The 18,955-nt window shown below is 38.2% G+C and overlaps 1 protein-coding gene across 1 annotated transcript in view; it reads right to left on the minus strand.

Moving 5' to 3' along the window:
* Window positions 1–18,134, minus strand: part of MCM6 (minichromosome maintenance complex component 6) — a 39,801-nt gene extending 21,667 nt beyond the window's left edge. The window contains exons 1-11 of the mRNA XM_005899493.3: window positions 17,954–18,134; window positions 13,049–13,195; window positions 11,580–11,690; window positions 10,298–10,547; window positions 8,601–8,766; window positions 8,179–8,324; window positions 7,225–7,375; window positions 4,471–4,612; window positions 2,169–2,310; window positions 1,359–1,466; window positions 162–317 (exon numbers count right to left, since the gene is read on the minus strand). Of these exons, the coding sequence (XP_005899555.2) occupies window positions 162–317; window positions 1,359–1,466; window positions 2,169–2,310; window positions 4,471–4,612; window positions 7,225–7,375; window positions 8,179–8,324; window positions 8,601–8,766; window positions 10,298–10,547; window positions 11,580–11,690; window positions 13,049–13,195; window positions 17,954–18,060 (1,626 nt within the window). The 5' untranslated portion in view covers window positions 18,061–18,134. The remainder of the gene's footprint in view (window positions 1–161; window positions 318–1,358; window positions 1,467–2,168; window positions 2,311–4,470; window positions 4,613–7,224; window positions 7,376–8,178; window positions 8,325–8,600; window positions 8,767–10,297; window positions 10,548–11,579; window positions 11,691–13,048; window positions 13,196–17,953) is intronic.
* Between the last annotated feature and the right edge of the window lie 821 nt (window positions 18,135–18,955).

Below are 18,955 nucleotides of genomic sequence, written 5' to 3' on the forward strand. Positions count from 1 at the left end.
TGCTTAATAAACCTATCTAATCCTGTGCCATTCAGAGATATGAAAGGTCAGTGCCAACGCATGCACCAATTCTTCACGAGTACATCTTCCAGGCTTGTCTCGATCAATTACTCAAACTGGAAATAATCAAGGAAGCTCAGAGGGACGGCTCATGTAGTTACCTCATTACATTCATCCACAAGTATAAAGAAGAGATCAAATCGCGACATGATAGGAGCTGACAAATTTATATTCTGTTTCAATGATTTTGATCTGTCATAGTGTCCACTGATGGGGTTTGCTGCTGCCAAAATGGATGTCCTGGCATTCAGAGTAGCCTGACCACAAAAGGAAAAAAATCATGACAGGTTTAAAGACAACTGGAATGGCATATGACAAACCTCAACATCATTCATAATTAATGAAAACCAAAATAATAAGATATCATCTTTCATCTACTGAATCATCGAAATCAAAGTCTGATATAGCAACAGGTATCCCCATACGATGGTGCTGGTATGATGTGTATGCCCTTTAAGCCAGGAATTTCTTACTAAGAATTGATCTTGCAGCTAGATATAGGAAGAGGCGTACAATGCTTACAATGTTGTTTGTAATACAGAAGGCTGGAAATGACCTAAACATCATTCTTTTTATAAGAGCCTACCTATGAGTCAAACTGGGGTATATACAAGTGAAAATCATGGAGTAATAAAAAACCATAGTGGATCTAATACATACTGGTATAGAAAGATTACCAAAATAAAACTATAAAGTTAAATGAGCAAAGAATAAAACTTTATGTGCATTATGCTTATTTATGATAAAATATTCCTAAAAGGGACATAAACTCAGCAGATACTTCTGAGTATCTGCTGGTGCTGGGAGGAGGAGATTTCTCTTAATTTATATTTACCTGTTACATTTTTCTTAACTATTTGAATGTATTACTTTTATTTTTAAAGTTTTATTTCTCTCTAATGCTAATTATAATATTGTACTTATTATTTCCATTTAAATGATTTGTCAACTTTATTTCTGTTACAATTGGAAGCACACTTTAGTGAAGACTACAGAGAAGCTTTGAGGAAATTTTGAAAGAGCTAAAAATTTCACCAGTACTTCCTCTACTTTGTTTCATAAATTAATTTTCACAGTACCTTTAACAGCACCTGTAATTTATAGTCAGGTGCTCTACCCCTGAGCTATGCCCCCAACACCTGTAATTTGGATTAATAAGCCTCAGGGCTGTGTTTTCCATTTCAATAAACAGCATTTCATGTTGAAGTAATGAATTTTATTCAAGTGATCATCTCCAGAGCTACACACGTCTACAAGGCTAAGGCATGATGCAGTGGAACAGAAGTGGACACACATACCTTCACTCCTGCTTTGGTGATAGAGATGGTTTGCTGTTCCATAGCTTCATGAATAGCAACTTGATCCCGCACATCCATCTTATCAAATTCATCAATACAACATACACCCTGTAATCAAATAAGCCTGGCATAAGAAACTTCCTTTCAGATGTCAAATGGCAAGGAAACTCAAAGTTTGCTACCATAATGACTTTAAACAACTAAGGTAAGTAAGCAATCCCAATTCCCTCTATTAGAGTAAGGCAGTACACGATCCCCAAGGGAACCATACAACTTTCAACTCACTTTAAACTCTAGTTTGCCCTTTAAGGGCAAAACTAAAAACAGGCAGTTACTTATTGCAGTTCTACTCAACATCAAAATGTTGTGTAAATCTCAGGGTCAAAACATTCTGGATCACTTCAGTGTTGATTTTAGGCTCAAAGTGAAGGATGAAATTGGAACATGTTTGTATCTACAGCTACAGTTTACATGCATTCACAGATCTAACTGATCTATGACAAATACATGCAAAATGCAATAGATATACTCATAGATGTATCACAGTCTAGAAAGGAAAAAGTGCTGAGACATACTAGTAGTCATAGCAAACAACAAGCTCAGGGCAGGCAATATATTCTACAGAAGTTCAGAAAGTGTTGACTAATGATGATAATCTCAATTTCTAGATTAATAAAACCATAAATTATTTACTAAAAGTATTTTATTTTTTCTTGAAAAAGAACACCTTAATAGGAACTTATAGGTCTTTATTGATAGGGTAGGTGATATTCTGATTTCTTTCTATCTAATCAGGTAAAATGTTCTTACATTATCAGCCAGCATCAAGGCTCCAGCCTCAATGACAAACTCATGAGACTCTTCATCTCTCACAACAGCAGCGGTTAAACCAGCAGCACTGGACGCTTTGCCGCTGGTGTAGACAGCTCTGGGACTGAATTCCTCTACGTGCCTGTTCAAGGTTATCATATTCATTAATATATGATTATAAAGCATCCTTTTCAGGATTATCAGCTTGATACAGTTTACATCAAGTATTTAAGAGAACATTTGGAAAAAGCATTAAGAAAATGCAGTTAAGATAAATGCCATAGATCAAATAGAAAGTCTTTTCTCCTTTGGTCTTCTGAATAGACTAAATCCATTCCTGTCAAGGAAGATGAAATTCATACACGACAAAAACATCAATTAATAGTTTGGCACCAGTAATCTATTAGAAGACCTTGCACTTAAAAAATGAAAACAAACAAAACAACAACAAAAATAGAATAGATGTGAAATTTATTCCAAAAAAGGGAATCTATTATAATAGATGTTAAAAAAATGTGAAAAAATCTAATACCCTTTCATGATAAAAATTCAAGTAATTACAAGAGGCTTTCCCTCAACCTGCTAAAGGGCATCTATGAAAACCCACAGCTAACATCATACTTACTAGTAAAAGACTGAATGCTTTTCCCCTAAGAATAGGAATAAGACTTAGGGGTCTATTCCTGCCACTTCTATTCAACATTACACTGAAAGATTCAGCCAGGGCAATTGGGCAAGAAAGAGAAAAAGGCACTCAGATTTGAAAGAAAAAAGAACTATCACTATTTGCATTTGACATGATCTTGCAGACAAGTTAGATCCACTAAAACACAACTAGTAAGTCCACAAAAACAGTTAGAATAAATCAGTTTGTGCATGTTGCAAAATAAAAGTTTAATAGTTGTATTTCTACACACTTGTGACAACCTGAAAATGAATCTAAGAAAACAGTTCTATTTATACTAGCATCATAAAGAATAAAATACTTAGGAATAAACTTAATAAAAGAAGCACAGGCACATACACTGAAAACTACAAAGCATTACTGAAATTAAAGATGACCTAAATAAATGGAAAGATAACCCATGTTCATGGATCAAAAGACTTAATATCGTTAAAAAGCAAATATAATCAGGTACAACACAATACTGCTCAGAGGCAACACTGTAGTACATCTTTTGTGGTGGCAATGGGGAGATGGGAGGCAGGAGCAACAGAAACGAAGAAAAATAAAGAGAGTTCATTTAATATAGGACTATTATCTTCAAACCTAGAACTCAGTCCATGATATACTTGAAGGAAATAATATTTAATTATAAAACTTCAGCCAAAAATTTTATGTTCTAGAACACTGCCATGTTAAAAATTTCCCAAATAAAGGAAAGGCAGCTTGATACAGTATGAAGAGCACATGCTTTGCAATCAAAAGCTGAATTCATGGCTTAGAGCCACCTGTCAGCTCTAAGGAATTAGACAATTTACTGAGACTCAGAGTTTTGTTTGCCTCCCTGAAAAAAAAGACAGTATTATATGCCTGTCTGAATGTTGGTAGGGTATGACATAATACACAGACACACACATACACAGACTCACACAGCACCAAGAACACAAGAGGTGCTTGTGTTGCCATTATCTTGACCTCTAAGTTTCTTAAAAGTTTGAAAGTAAGCAAGTAAAAAAAAAAAAAAAAGTAAGCAAGTACTTATACCTTTTAAAAATAAGCAGAAACTGCTAAATTCATATTGGTAAGTTCAGCACAAAATGCCTCATTTTTATCACACTGTTTTTGGAAACTGTGTCCTGTATAAGAACTGTGAAGACATTTGTATTCTTAATCTCAGCAATCCTATGCCTAGGAATTTACCCAAAGGAAATTAATAAAATAAAAACTTATACACATTATGATGTTCACTGTATTTGATCATTAAAATAAGTTACTCTGTTAAATTGTCTAATATCAGGGTAGGGGAATTATCTTTTAAGCTATAATATGCCAACAAAAAACAATTGTGAAAATAGAGAAACATCGAAAAGAATTTAAAGTATTAATTAAAATTAAAAATATGCATGCTGTGACTTATAACCATGGAAATATATATATATTCATACATTCAAAGAGTTTTATACAAAGATTAAAAGAATTCTATGTGGGATTGTAATTACAATTTTTACGTATTCCACAATCTGTAAAATGTTGTTACATTCTCCTTAACAAATTAAGGTGGACTTTAACCCAAGAGAGTTTTTGAAAGCCTGCAACTATGCATATTGTTTTCTTTGTTGTACTATCGCAGGCACTTACTTGAGAAACTGGCTCTTAGCTGTACTTGGGTCACCAACAATGCAAACATTTATATCCCCTCGAAGAGAGGTCCCTTCCCCTGTTGTCTTTGGGACACCACCAAAGAGCATCAGCAAGACACCCCGTTTTACTTCATCATTACCTGAAATAAAAACCCAAGGTATTTTTCAACATGAGTTTAAACAATTTCACAGGACACTACAAAGGCATGTTTACCAACCAAAAGTGCAGAGGTAGCTGAAGCAAAGTTAAGACCAAAGTAAAAATATCTTTCTGGTTTCTCATTTTGATCTTGGTTCTCGTCCTATGAATGTAAAGTCACCTATCACTGTACTAATACCTTCACCTGAAGCAGATGCTGATGCTCACCATTCTAAGAGTTTTTCCTTGTATATAAGTCCTGCTTCCTACATAAAGTCTTTCCCTATGTCACAGTCCTCAAATATCTCTCCCCATAAATAAACTATGTCCACTACAGCCTACCATATTTGCTAGTTCTTTCCAACTGCAGGTTATACGGTTCTATCAAGAGTTTCAGGAAATGATCCATGACTTACCTCTTTTGTATCAGGAATAGTGACCCTATAAATACAAGCTAATTAAACTGATATAGATTAGGCAAGATGCTGAATGTGGTCTACAGCTGCTTCTAAAAACTATTTTTAAATACAAGAAGGAAATGATTAAAAAAAAAAAAAAAAAAACACCAAATTTTAGAAATGTGGTATTGGAAGAAACATTCTTCTGTCTTAATTATTATGACTTTCTGTGAATGCCATCAATGAAATGCTGGCACATGTACAGAAAGGACTTCTCAGAAGCAGAAAATTTAAAATCCATTCCAAAAACAAAATTTCTCTGACTTATAACCTGTATGAAACAAATGAGTTGGAGGTGTGGTAGTTTAAAATAGCCCACAAATTATTTGATAATCCTCATTTCTAGATGGAGCTTAATTCTCCTCTCCTAAAGTGTGACTAGGCTTAGTAACTTGGTTCCCACAAATAGCATATGGTGGAAGAGAAAGTGTATAACTTCTAGCACTAAGTCTTGAGAAGCATTTTGCTTCCTCCTTGCTCTGCTCTTCTGGACTGCATGCTCTGAAGGAAGCCAGCTATTGTGCTATGAGGACACTGAAACAGTCCAGTGAAGAAATTCATATGGTAAGGAATTGAGGCTTCCAGCTAACAACAAGCACTGACAGATAAGAGTGAGTGGATCCTTATAAGTGGATCCTCCAGCTCAAGTCAAGCCTTCAGATGACTACAGCCCTAGGTGACATCTTGGCTACAAAATCTACAAAGACTGACCAAGACCACACAGCTAAGTTTCCCTCAAATTCCTGACCTACAGACTGTATGAAATAATGCTTATTGTTTTAAACCATTAAATTTAGGATAATTTGTTAAGTAGCAATAGATTAATTTATGGTGGGGGAATGGAACAGTATAAAAATTTGATACCTACTCATTCTAAGGGAGGATACTCTAAAACCCACAAAGGATTATTAATATTAAGGATTTCAGTTCAATTACACTGACCAAATATTTAAGCAGAAAAAAAGGCTAATTTTCAATGATTAAAAATACATACCTAAGACAAATAACCATAATCTTATGAACTCTTGCCATTACTTCAACTGAATATGCTGCTGCTGCTGCTGCGGCTAAGTCGCTTCAGTCGTGTCCAACTCTGTGCGACCCCAGAGACGGCAGCCCACCAGACACGACTCTGTGCGACCCCAGAGACGGCAGCCCACCAGGCTCCCCCGTCCCTGGGATTCTCCCGGCAAGAACACTGGAGTGGGTTGCCATTTCCTTCTCCAATGCAGGCAAGTGAAAAGTGAAAGTGAAGTCGCTCAGTCATATCCGACTCTTAGCGACCCCATGGACTGCAGCCTACCAGGCTCCTCTGTCCATGGGATTTTCCAGGCAAGAGTACTGGAGTGGGTTGCCATTGCCTTCTCCGTCAACTGAATATAGAGGGATGGAAAAAAAACAAAAATAAAGCATGAGATCTGAAAAGTTAGTCCTATCCTTCAACGCACAAGGGATTTAATGACAGTGAACAGCTAGTAACCAAGAGCTAAGAAAGTGTGAAAGCAGAAACCACAAAGTATAGGCACAGTTGTTGTTCAGTCGCTAAGCCGTATCTAACTCTGTGACCCCATGAACTGCAGCATGCCAGGCTTAGGCACAGTACATATAACCAAAAAAAATATGAAATCTCTTCCCATTGTGAAAACTAACAAGAAAAAAGAGATCAGGATGTTAATCTGGCATTAAGAATATATTTAAGTGCAGTTCTGTCCTAAAGCCAGAAAAAGACTAAATGATTTCTTCTTTTTTCAAAAGAAAACTGGCAAAATACACACAACATAAAATTAACCACTGCAACCATTTTTAAGGGGTTCAGAAGGGGTTTAAGTACATTCACTATCTTTTACAACCATCACCCATTCACTTCTAGGACTTTTCATAACCCCAAACACAAATTCTATTCATTAAACAATTCCCTATTTCTCTCCTCAGCAGGTAATCTTTTTCTACTTTCTCTATGAATTTACCTATTTTAAGTATCTCATTTTAACTGGAATCATGTAATATCTGTCCTTTTATAAATGACTTTTAAGAACTCCTTCTAAACCCACTAAAAACCTTTTAACATCTGATTTGTGTATTTTAAGAAGTCACATGTTGCTGTTTTACAAACATTACTTTGACTTCAAGCTTATTTCACAGATAGACTTCTTACCATGTATAGTAGGGAACAGGCTTGTACAAAGATTGTGGTACAGATTTTTATCTTGACTCATTTCAAACACTTTCTCCCACTCCTTCACAGTCATTTGGTTCTTAATGCTCTCAGCTGTCTGTTCCTCATCTCGGAGCTCTTTTCCTCCAAACTGAGGGGGAGGAGAAAGGAAAAAAATAGTAGATTTTTGAAATATAGAAATAGTCAAAATAATGTGAAAGAGAAGAAACATCAGCACAAACAAAATACATCCTGGGAGGTCAAAATCTGTTGCCTGTAAAGGTTTTTTTTTAAAAAAAAAAACCTTCTAACCAGAAAGGCCTAAGTTAGCCAAAATACCAAAGAGCTTGTCATCTGTCCAGTGATTTATAAATAACAAAAAAAGCTACCACCATTGTTTTGCATTGCTATCTAAATGAATCCAGATGCTCAAGAGATGAGCCATAATAAAATGGTAATCGTTGTTATGAAGATGAGAATGAATAGAATTATTATGTGCACTCATTTCCCAACACTGGACTATTTTCCAAACTTTTTCTCATTGCTTTCCCACCCTGCAAACAAAATTAAGTTCTCAACCACTATAATACCAGGGGGTCAATCACTCTCAGAAAGAGTAATTTATAAGCTATTTCCCAGATTACAAAATTTTTCTATTTGTACTTTCTCAAGGAGTGTGACAGAGGAAATGTAACAATTAAAAAACAAACAAGACCACCCCCACCTCCAGAAAAACCACCATTAATAATAATAGCACCAATACGCTTAAAGCACTGAACTTTAACACACAAAAATAAGTAAGACTTTTCCTTAAGGTCAGGAAAACAAGGCATGAAAAAATCTGGTTTTAGAACTAAAGAGCAAATCTCAACCCAAGCCCTTAACACTGAATTTGCGGCAGCCTCAGGTAATGTCTTTCTTAAGCTTTGCCATTCTACTAAGACACTCACTCACCCTTGGGTTGGTTGGTGCAACACAGCAGGCAAGAAAGACCAGCCTGTATGAAAGGTCTCTAACACCAAGGGCCCGGAGACCTCGAACACCTTCTGTCTCGTATCCATCAACACCACTGACTCGGGAATCAGTTTCTGCACGTGCTCCTGAAACATTGAATGACAGGTTGTTTCATAACTAAATACTGAAGGTACTGATAATCAAAACTTCTCAGATAAATAAAACCAAAAAATCTAAAATTTCATTTAGGCTTTGAAATTTTCAGAACAGTACCTTCTATAGCAAAATCAGTTAGTCTTTGTTATCATTACAATTCCTTGCTCACTCTGATTGGTAGCCAAAAATAAGACAAGCAAGAGGCAAGAAGCTAGATGTTCTGCAATAACTGAGAATTTGTTAAACTTGAGCCACAGATTACTGACCTGGTGTGCTAAGCTTAGACACGTCAGGCACAACAATCAGCGTCCCTGTAAAGTCACATTTGTCACCAGCTTGAGCTGACTCCACAGCTTCAGCCCTCAAGATTACTTCTAAACTGCGGGGGATACTCCCTCGAGGAAGCTCAGCTTGAGTCTCTTGAATACGAACCTATGACAGAGACAAATAAATGGCCAAGGATGAGAAGAGATCTCTTTCAAGTGCCATGTGATCTAAATTAAATGCACAAACATTGATATATCCTAAATTATCTTACCAGTTGGCAGACTTTTGACATGTGCCAACATTCACCTTAAAAAACTCTTTTCAATTTAGTAAGAGATTACGTCTACTTGAAAACTGCAACTTCACTTTTACCCTCATTAAACAACACATATTTTGTTCTCTTTGTTGAAATTTACTTTAATTATGTGTTTTGGGTCCCATCCTCCTCTAAATTGTCAGCGAAATTTTATGAAAATTTTCACATCTATTATACCCTCCACCTCAATGCAACTGTTAACATTACTTAAGATACACATATTTTTACTGTATTATTTGAAAGAAGTTGCAAAAATCAAGATATTTTACCCCTAAATATTAAAGCACTCATTTCCTAAGAATAAAGACAATCTCCTATGTAACCACAATGCCATCAATCACATCAAGGGTTTAAGTATTTAATTCCATGTCTTCTATTATCCAGTCTACTTGCGTATTTTCCGAATTGTCAAGAATGTCCTTTATTACAGCTGTTTCCCCATCCCGCCAACCTAAACTCATATTTTGGTATTTGGTTTTTATATCAAGTTCTTTATCAGATACAAAGCATCTCTTACCCAAAATTGTGGGTAGAGTACAGGCTTCTTACTAACCAAGTATCAAAATAATACAAGAAAACTAAGTAAAGACTAAAAGTTGAATTTAATATTATTTATTTTAGTCTGGTTCTCATTTTCCTAGTGCTTGAGCTGCTGCAACTTTTCTTTCCTCCTTGCATATTCCAGAGTTACTCAGTCCTAAAAAGACCTAGCCCCTTCATTCTTAACTGCTACCATCTATCTCTTGCCCAGGTAACTACAACTGCCTGTTAGTCTCTTTGTTAAATACTACCACTGTTGTCCCATTAATCTTCCTGAAACGAAGAAAAATACACATCTTCTGAAAACGTATTCCTCTTGCTTTTCAAAACGGGTCCAAACTTCTCAATTTGAGGATCCAAGCATTTCCATGCCACGCATCAAATCATCTCTCAGACGATCTCCAATTTGGCTCCTCTACTTTAATCATGATAATCCCCATAGCTGTTAACAAGCATGTCCATTTTCACCTGTACTTTTACTTATGCCTTCCTCCTTCTTAACCACCATCTCCCAATCTTATACCAAGTCTCTACTTCTTCAGTTTCCATAACTCTAACTTACAGTGATAACTAATAATAAGTTAGTGTTTATGCTTTGACAAATATGTTTTATTTGTCTGAAGGAGCTTCCAATCCAAGTTATTAAAAGTTAAAACACATTTATATACTGATAATTGAAATTTGCATGACAAATTTTTAGCTTAAACTTGTAGTCAGTTTTTATGTAAGTCACAGATCTTTAGGCAATTACAACATTGCCTAAGTTAAGCTTATAATAATAATTACAAGTGCCTAGAAGTGAACTATTAGCATAGGCTGAATCTGATCTAAACAGAATACCTTTTGAAAATCAACAAATCTTGATTTATTCGTATCCAGCAGGAATCTCCGTCTGTTGGCACAAACTGGATTTCGACAGATGTTTGGCTGTGTGTATTTGAACTGCTGTTCCACATCCTTGATCACTGTCTGACAGTCCAGGCACAGGAAAGTTCCGCTCACAAGCTCTGGGTGAACCGGGTGAGTCCGTACCACCTGCCCACTGATGCGAGTAAGCAAACCAATTCTGGATGAGGTGAGCTCTCGAATTCTGTTTAAAGAAAGATACTGCATTAGTAAATGTTCATTTCCAAACTAAAAATTTTCACTTTTAACGAGAGGATATTCAAAGATAATTTATGCTTAAAACAATAAGAGACAAGGTATTCTTTATACTCTCCTGAAAGAGTGATTTAGTCAACATGCCCATTCCTGAAGTATAATGTACATGCATCCACAACCAAATACAAAAAAAAAAAAAAAAAAAAAAACCTAAGTAAAGGACATGAAAGAACTGCAATTACAATTATAAAACAGGGGCTTCCCAGATGGCGCAGTGGTAAAGACTGTATGCAATCAATGCAGGAGATGTGTGTTTGATCCCTGGACTGGGAAGATCCTTTGGAGGAGGACATGGCAAACCGCTCCAGTATTTTTGCTGGGAAAAAGCTCACGGACAGAGGAGCCTCGTGGGCCATAGTCCATGGCATCGCAAAGAGTTGGACACGACTGTGTGACTGAGCACACACACAGAAATATTTTCTGCTGAACTACATTTCTAAATAAGTATTTTCATAGTACAGTTGTCACGGGGGAAAACTTGTTTGTTTGAACTTGAAGGTTTAGAAAACACTTTATTTCAGAAACTCATTTTATATTAAATAACTTGGTAACTTTATAGGTAATTTTAATAAAGTTTTCAAAATAGCACTTTAATTTCCTCCAATAAATTTATTCTTTAAATAATTGCTAAAGAGGAAAACAGTTTAAAAGTTATGCTATTTAAGCTCTTGACAATTCATTAATTTTTGTGACTGCTCTCAATGTTCATATTTTCTCTCTAAACTAAGCTTTCATCTAAACATCCTTTAAAAGGTGTGCTAAAGTATTATAATCCCTAGAAATGACTTCACCTAACTTACTTCCCTTTCATTTCCCTGGAAATATAAATTTTCCACAATTAAATGTTCTGGATAACTGGGTGTAACTCTTTACAGATGTAAGACTACAACCTTCTGAGCTTTCTGACAAGTTATAGCTATACTATTTAATGAATTCTTTTTCCTTTCAAAGAGTTTCTTACTTGTGTCTGGTAGGTAGGTCTTGAAATGCAACATAAAAATCCTTGGCAAGAGGGATCTCTTTACGGTCTTTGACAAAGGTTTTCAAGGCTCGACATAGGTAAGGGTAAACTCTGAAAAGCAAACAAAAAGAAAACCAACTTACAACTTTAAGAGGCCTACTAAGCCCTCTTTTCCCTTTCATGCTTCCCAATAGCTGAAACTAAGGAATTTCACCTGATTACAACCAAGCTTTAGAATCTAACTATGCAGGATCCTTCTATCATCTGGTCTAGGAACCTCTTCAATCCTCTTCCATTACACCACAAATACATCTAAGACAACACAAACACCAAATATAAAGTGCTACTCCTTGATATCTATTATTTTTTAATAATCATTTAGCATGCACACCACAGACCACTCCTCTGTCCAAGATTACTCTTCCTGAACCTGGGCAGTATAATACCTCTTAATAGCAAAGCAGCCTCCCATTTGGTGTCAAGGCCTAGTATAATCTTCCAGGTTTAATTCTTGATTGACAGGAAATGGATAAGGGTAGGGAAGGAATCTGTGTACTGATGTGAGAGCAAGTTGGCAGAAATGTTTCACCTGGCTGGTTAGGTGGGTGTGTGCATGTCCCCTTGATTTAAGTTTTAAACAGCTGCAGTAGCTTGGTTTAAGCAGTAGGATCTGTAAGTCCTCTGAAAATCAGCTACTCTAAGGAGACAGAACTGTGCGGCAGTCTGTGCATGCAGTATGGACATAGGTGTTTCTACCATCAGCCCAATTTTCTACCTCCCTCTCACTTGTCAGGACAACTTTTCCTACTACATACTTTCACAATAAACTCTGCTGCTTATCCTTCTAGCCATTCTTGATAGTCAGATATGACTAGAAACACTGAGACAAATCCATCTCCCAGTCCACCAGGTGAAAAAAGAAGACTGTGACTCCTTATTCCTGAGTCTTCATTTCTCCTTCATAACTGTCCACAGTGTTTATTTTAACCTGATTTTATTTATACAGATTGTCACATTTATTTAATCCAAATGCAGACAGAATTTCGTGTAGAAAGGTTTCCTGCTTTACATAGCAATCAAAAGCAAATTAAAAGCCTAATGTCTAACTTCTGCCCCCAAATATCATTCAGCTTTTAAAATGTTTCAAGGGATTTTATTTAATATGGGACGGGGAATGGATTAAATGAATGACAGAGCAATAGCACCGAATGCCTGACACAAAGTAAGCAATTCTCTTAACACTTGGAAAAACTATCAATAGAAAGCAGAGATTTTCAATATCTGCATGTGAAAAATACTCAACCCTACAAAGGCCTAAATTAGTTCAGAGCAGCACTAAAATAACCATTGGTTGTAAAAAAGGGCTTTGTGACACCTGCCCTCCCTTTATCCTCACAAATTAACACTTCCATTCCAACAAGAGCTGGCTTCCCAGGTTCCATGTCTACTTAAAGATTAATATACCATACCTATAGAACTCCTCTTGAATGGTGGTAGAAAGTTGCTGGTTAAATTGCTCCAGGTCCACAAAACTCACAACCAATGTGTTTCTCTCAGGACGAATTAACTCCTCAGCTAACTGCAAGTACTTAATTTCTCCATCGCTGTTCTGGAACCTGCAGATACATACAAATCAGATTAAACTGAAATTAGGCAGTAAAAAGAAGAATCTGAATGCCTGATAATTCGGTATACTGGTTAAATATCATCAGCTTTAGGGCTAGAGAGGCCCATTTTAGTAGTTGTATACCTTAAGGCTAGTTACCTGTCTTCTCTAAACCTATCCCTCTTCTTTTCGAATATAATAATGAAAAAGATTAGAACATCATCCTGTAAGGTTAACTGTGAAGATTAAATGAGAGAATGCCTATGAAATCTTTTGTACAAAGTTGGGAACATAGAAAAACTAGGTCTTCAGATTTAAATCTGAATCTCCCCCCTGCCAGTATTTACTGATTTAGCTGCATCGGGTCTTAGTTGTGGCATGTGGGATCTTCACTGTGTTGTTGGGGACCTTCATTGCAGCGCAAACTCTCTAGTTGTGGTGTGCCAGCTGGCTCAGCAGTTGAGGCTCGCAGGCTTAGTTCCATGGTATGTGGGATCTTAGTTCCCTGACTAGGGATCAAACCCACATCCCTTGCATTGCAAGGTGGATTCTTAACCAACGGACCACCAGGGAAGTCCCAAATCTGAATTTCTTGATCTAACATTTCCTAATCTTAATTGTACATAACAACAATAAAAGAACAGTTAGCATTTGTTGATTAGAAAATATTAAATAAAAAAAACTCAGGCTATAATCAAAAGATTTAATTTCTAAAGGGAAAACTGACATTAATTGTTGATTTAAGAACAAGAAAATCAATAAATACACGGAAACGAGGTGCTTTAGGGCTCAAGACTTTCAGGGAAATGAAAATGTACATACACACAAAGTAAAGCTGGGGTGTTTTTTCCTAACAAGTATCATACAAACATATTTACTTTTTATTCTTTTAATATAACCATGCAGATAGTTTTGAGGAAAACTAAATTCCTCCTTCAAATTCAGCATGTTCTGTTTAGTACATTATGAACATCTCTCTGGAAAGCACTATGCCAGAGGTACCATAAGTTGGAAATAACAGCATTGCTCTTCTCCTAGGGTTGACACTCTCATAGGAGACATTTAGAGGGATAAGACATCTAAATGTCTAAGACAAATGAATAAACAAAATGTTTATTCTTTTTTTTAAATTTATTTTTTAATTGAAGGATAATTGCTTTACAGAATTTTGTTGGTTTCTGCTAAACATCTACTTGAAATCAGCCATAGGTATACATGTGTCTCCTCCCTCTTATCTCCCTATCCATCCTGCCCCTCTAGGTTGTTACAAAGCCCCAGTATGAGGTCCCTGAGTCATACAGCAAATTCCCATTGGCTATCTATTTTACACATGGTAATGTAAGTTTCCATGTTACTCTCTCTGTATGTTTACTCAATCTTAAAACAGGATATTCTGCAATGTCTTAATGTGGATGAATCTTGAGGACATGGTGCTATGTGAAATAAACCAATTCAGTTCAGTCCAGTCGCTCAGTCGTGTCTGACTCTTTGTGACCCCATGGACTGCAGCACGCCAGGCTTTCCTGTCCATCACCAACTCCCGGAGTTTACTCAAACTCATGTTGAGGCCATCCAACCATCTCATCCTCTGTCATCCCCTTCTCCTCCTGCCTTCAATCTTTCCCAGCATCAGGGTCCTTACAAATGAGACAGTTGTTCGCATAAGTTGGCCAAAGTACTAGAATTTCAGCTTCAGCATCAGTCCTTCCAATGGATATCCAATTACACAAAGACAAATACTATATGATTCTACTTATATGAGGTATCTAAAAGAATCAAATTTGGGAATTTTCTGGCAGTTCAGTGGTTGGGACTCTGTGCTTTCACTGCTGTGGGCCCGGGGTTCAATTCCTGATCAAGAAATTAACATCACACAAGTCATGGGGTGAAGCCAAAAAAAAAAAAATTCATAGAATCAAAGAGTGGAATGTTGGTTGGAGGAAAAGGAAAATGTGGAAGTATTATAGGCACAGTTTCAGTCAATAAAAAGAAATGCATCTGAGTCGATCCTAATGAGATGGATGAACCTACAGCCTATTAAACAAAGAGCAATCAGAAAAACAAATTGTTTATTAACTTATATATACAGAATCTAGAAAGATGGTACTGATCAATCTATTGGCAGGGCAGCAATGGAGACATAAAGACAACAACTTGTGGACACAGTGTGGGAAGGAGAGGGAGGGACAAACTGAAAGAGTTAACACTGAAATATATATATATATAAATATAAATATATCTATTACCATATGTAAAACAGGTAACAGTGGGAATTTACTGTATGATGCAGGGAGCTCAAACCTGGTGCTCTGTGACAACCTTGAGGGGTGGGATGGGGTGCGAGGTGAGAGGGAGGTTCAAGAGAAAGGGGACATATGTGTACTTATGGCTGATTCATGTTGATGTATAGCAGAAACTAACACAATATTAAAAATAAAACATAAATAAAAATTATGAAAGTTAAAAAAAGCTTCAGTGGCGCAAGATGGATAAGTTCTAACAGAATCTACTGAACAACAATACAGGGTACAGTTAAAATTTTAAGAGGGTAGATCTTAAAGAAAAAAAAAAAGAAGGTGAAAGAAATGTGACAGGTGAATATAAACTAATTTTGCCTAACAGGAACACCTAGAAAGGCTTTATGCATACAACAGGTGGCACTGGAATTTGGCCTGGAAAGACTTTGAAAATCTGAAAAGAAAAATGAGTGATAGATAGACTGGCTACAGATGTTTCCAAGTATGTGACAGTCAGGAAAGGTATGGGAGGACTGTGGATGATGACAGAATGGCTGTGGAAGATGAAACTAGAAAGGGCAGCTGTGCAGAATTTGGACTTTATTTCATAAGGAATGACAAATCAAAGTTGGTATTTTGAGAGGGAGATAACATTTTTTTCTCAACAAATACAAGGATTATTTGTCTTGTTCATCATCATTGTGCCCAGCAGTTAGCTGCAAGGCAAACTGCAAGGAAGTGAAGGTAACTATATTATTTGTTAACATCAAACATAGTTGAGGACCTTTGTAAAGTGGTATGGTGGCTAGGTGGGATTTAGCATAGGATTCACATTCAGATGAAATAGCTGGCAGTAGATACACTACCAGAGGTAATGGAAAATGGCAGCCTGGGAACATAGGGGAAGAAAGGATTGCGGCTGCCTGAAAGGTTCATAGGGTTTAACAAACAGGTATGAATCTTTAGCTAGGCTTCGAAGGATGAATAGTTATCAGGCAGAGAAAAACATTATGAAAAGTAGGGAAATATAAACTATGGTATTAAGTATATCAGAATTTCATTAAGACAGCAGAACTATTAACAGTAAAAGTGTGGAAACATCCCATGTCCATGGATGGATGAATAAACAAATGAAATGTAGAATAGACATAATGAGTACCATTCACCCTTAAAAGGAAAATTCTGGCACATGCTACAACATGGATAAACCTCAAAGACTTAACTATGCTAAGTGAAGTAAGCTGGTCACAAAAGGACAAATATTGTATAAGGCCAAATCTGAGGTACCTAGAGTAGTCCAATTCACAGACTGAAGATAGAATGGTGGTTGCCAGGTGCTGGAGGGTGGGGGGCGGATAGTGAATTATTGTTTAATGAGTGGAGTTTCACTTTGGAAAGAAGAAAAGCTTCTGGAGACAGATGTTAGTGATGGCTATATTACAAGGCATATGTACTTAACATCAGTGAACTCTATGTTTAAAAAAGGTTAAAACGAGTTTTTACCACAACAACAAAAAAAGAATTTCCTGTCATGTTATTGCTTAAAAGATACTGAAGTCATTAAGGTCCCTAAAGATAGCCACAAGAAACTTTAATGATGGAAGTATTTAAAGCTTCAGTATAACTAATGCTAACAACTTAGAGTTTCTACATATTGGTAAAATCGTATATAATTTTTTTAGGACTATTGCAGAGTCTCAGGCCAAGGATGTCATTGAAGAGTACTTCAAACGCAAGAAATGATCAAATTAAAAAGCTGAGGTCTTATAAAAATTTTTTTCCTAACTCATTCCAAAGTGCTTCCACTTCTTCCTGGAAGCTGTAGAGTATGGACTCAGGGAGAGCAGCGATATTCTGCGCGATCTAAGAAAAGTAACTGGTGGCAGTGGCTGCAAGCGAGAGGGGGTTTGAGATGCCTGGAGCCTAAAAACAAAGCAACCGGAAAAAAAAAAAAAAAAAGAAAGAAAGAAAAGAGGGATTTGGGGCGTTGGAAGGGAAGGAAGAGATGGAGGGAGTGCGTTCAGTGCCGTAAGCAACGCAGGCGGCCCCTAGCCCGAGCATCTGTCAAGCACCGGGCTCATTCCCACACATTCACCTCCACAGGCTCCAGGGCTTCCTGGCCCTCGGTGGACCCCATGAGCCCCCCGCTAGGATTCCCACGCCAGTTCGGCCTCCCTCCACGAGTCAGACGTGCGGCCTAACTGGACGAGTTACTCATTCCTACCCAGCTTCGGCGTCCCCACAGGGAACCGGGGGCTACGCGACCACCAGCCTTTCGGGCTGTGAGGACTGAACAACGGGCCTAAGCGTTCGGCCCAGGACACAGCACACGGCAGGAGCCCGAGGAAGGGCTCCAGATGAACTTCACCAACCCTGGAGACCAGCCCAGCCCGACCCAGGCTCCTCCCCGCGGCCCGCTCTCCGAGGCGCGCGACCCCTCAGTACCCAAACTCGCGCGAGGCCCTAGGGGGCCCCAGACTCCGGAAGCCGGGAGGGGAAGTTCCGCGATTAAGGGGCGACCGCCGACTTACTCCTCCAAGAAGTCCAGGAACAGTTTCTGGCATTTCTCGGCTACCTCGTCGCGGACTTCCAGATGCTGGCTGCCGGCGCCCGGCTCCGCCGCGGCGGCGAGGTCCATATCTGCCTAACACTGAAGGGCAGCTGGCGCCACGCTACAGTTGCTTCTCCTCCGACGCTGCCGCTCTGCGCGCGCCGCCTCCGTCCCGCCCCTTCGCTGGGAGGCCGGAGCCAATCGTGGCTCAGGAGCCCCAGGATTCGCGCCAAACTTGTCCAATGAGCGCGGTTTCTCTTTCAGCCCCGCCCACGGAGCGGAGATTTCGCGCCAAATGCAAAGACCTGAGAAACCTGGGTGGTCTGCCTCTGCGCCTGCGCAGTTGGTCGTGGGCAACGAAATTTGGCTGGGGGAGGTTAAAAGATAAGATCTTTGTTCGGGGGTAGGATTGGGGGGTGGTTTTTCAAATTTTCTTCACATCGTTTCCCTGATATTAATTGAACAGGAGGCATAAGGCTTTAGAGAGGAAAATGAGTAAGATTCAGACCTGCTTGAGCCATCCAATTCAGTTCAGTTCAGTCGCTCAATCGGTCCGACTCTGCGACCCCATGAACCGCAGCACGCCAGGCCTCCCTGTCCATCATCAACTCCCGGAGCCATCCAATTGGAAGACATAAACTGTAAACCACCAGTTAAAATCCTGTAAAAAGAGTCAAAGTGATGTATAAACAATACCAGGGGGAAAGGATGTTGGCAGAATTATTCTGATTGGTGCTGACCGGGGAAAATCAGCGATTATTTGACGCTGTTGATTAATTCCACTGTCAAACGCACTCTTGACTTGGGTCTTCCTGACTTTCCTTTCCACCCCTTGGTGGCCATATTCCCCCGACTGTATTTCACTTGTTTTCTCCTATATCTTTGGCCATTTCTGATGTTCTGGTTCCAGAACCCTCTTATCTCCTAAAGGAGCTCTCTTGGGCGAGCCCCTTCACTCCCTTGGTTTCAATTCACCAAGATC

Source organism: Bos mutus, chromosome 2, assembly GCF_027580195.1.
Source record: "Bos mutus isolate GX-2022 chromosome 2, NWIPB_WYAK_1.1, whole genome shotgun sequence".
NCBI lineage: Eukaryota > Metazoa > Chordata > Mammalia > Artiodactyla > Bovidae > Bos > Bos mutus.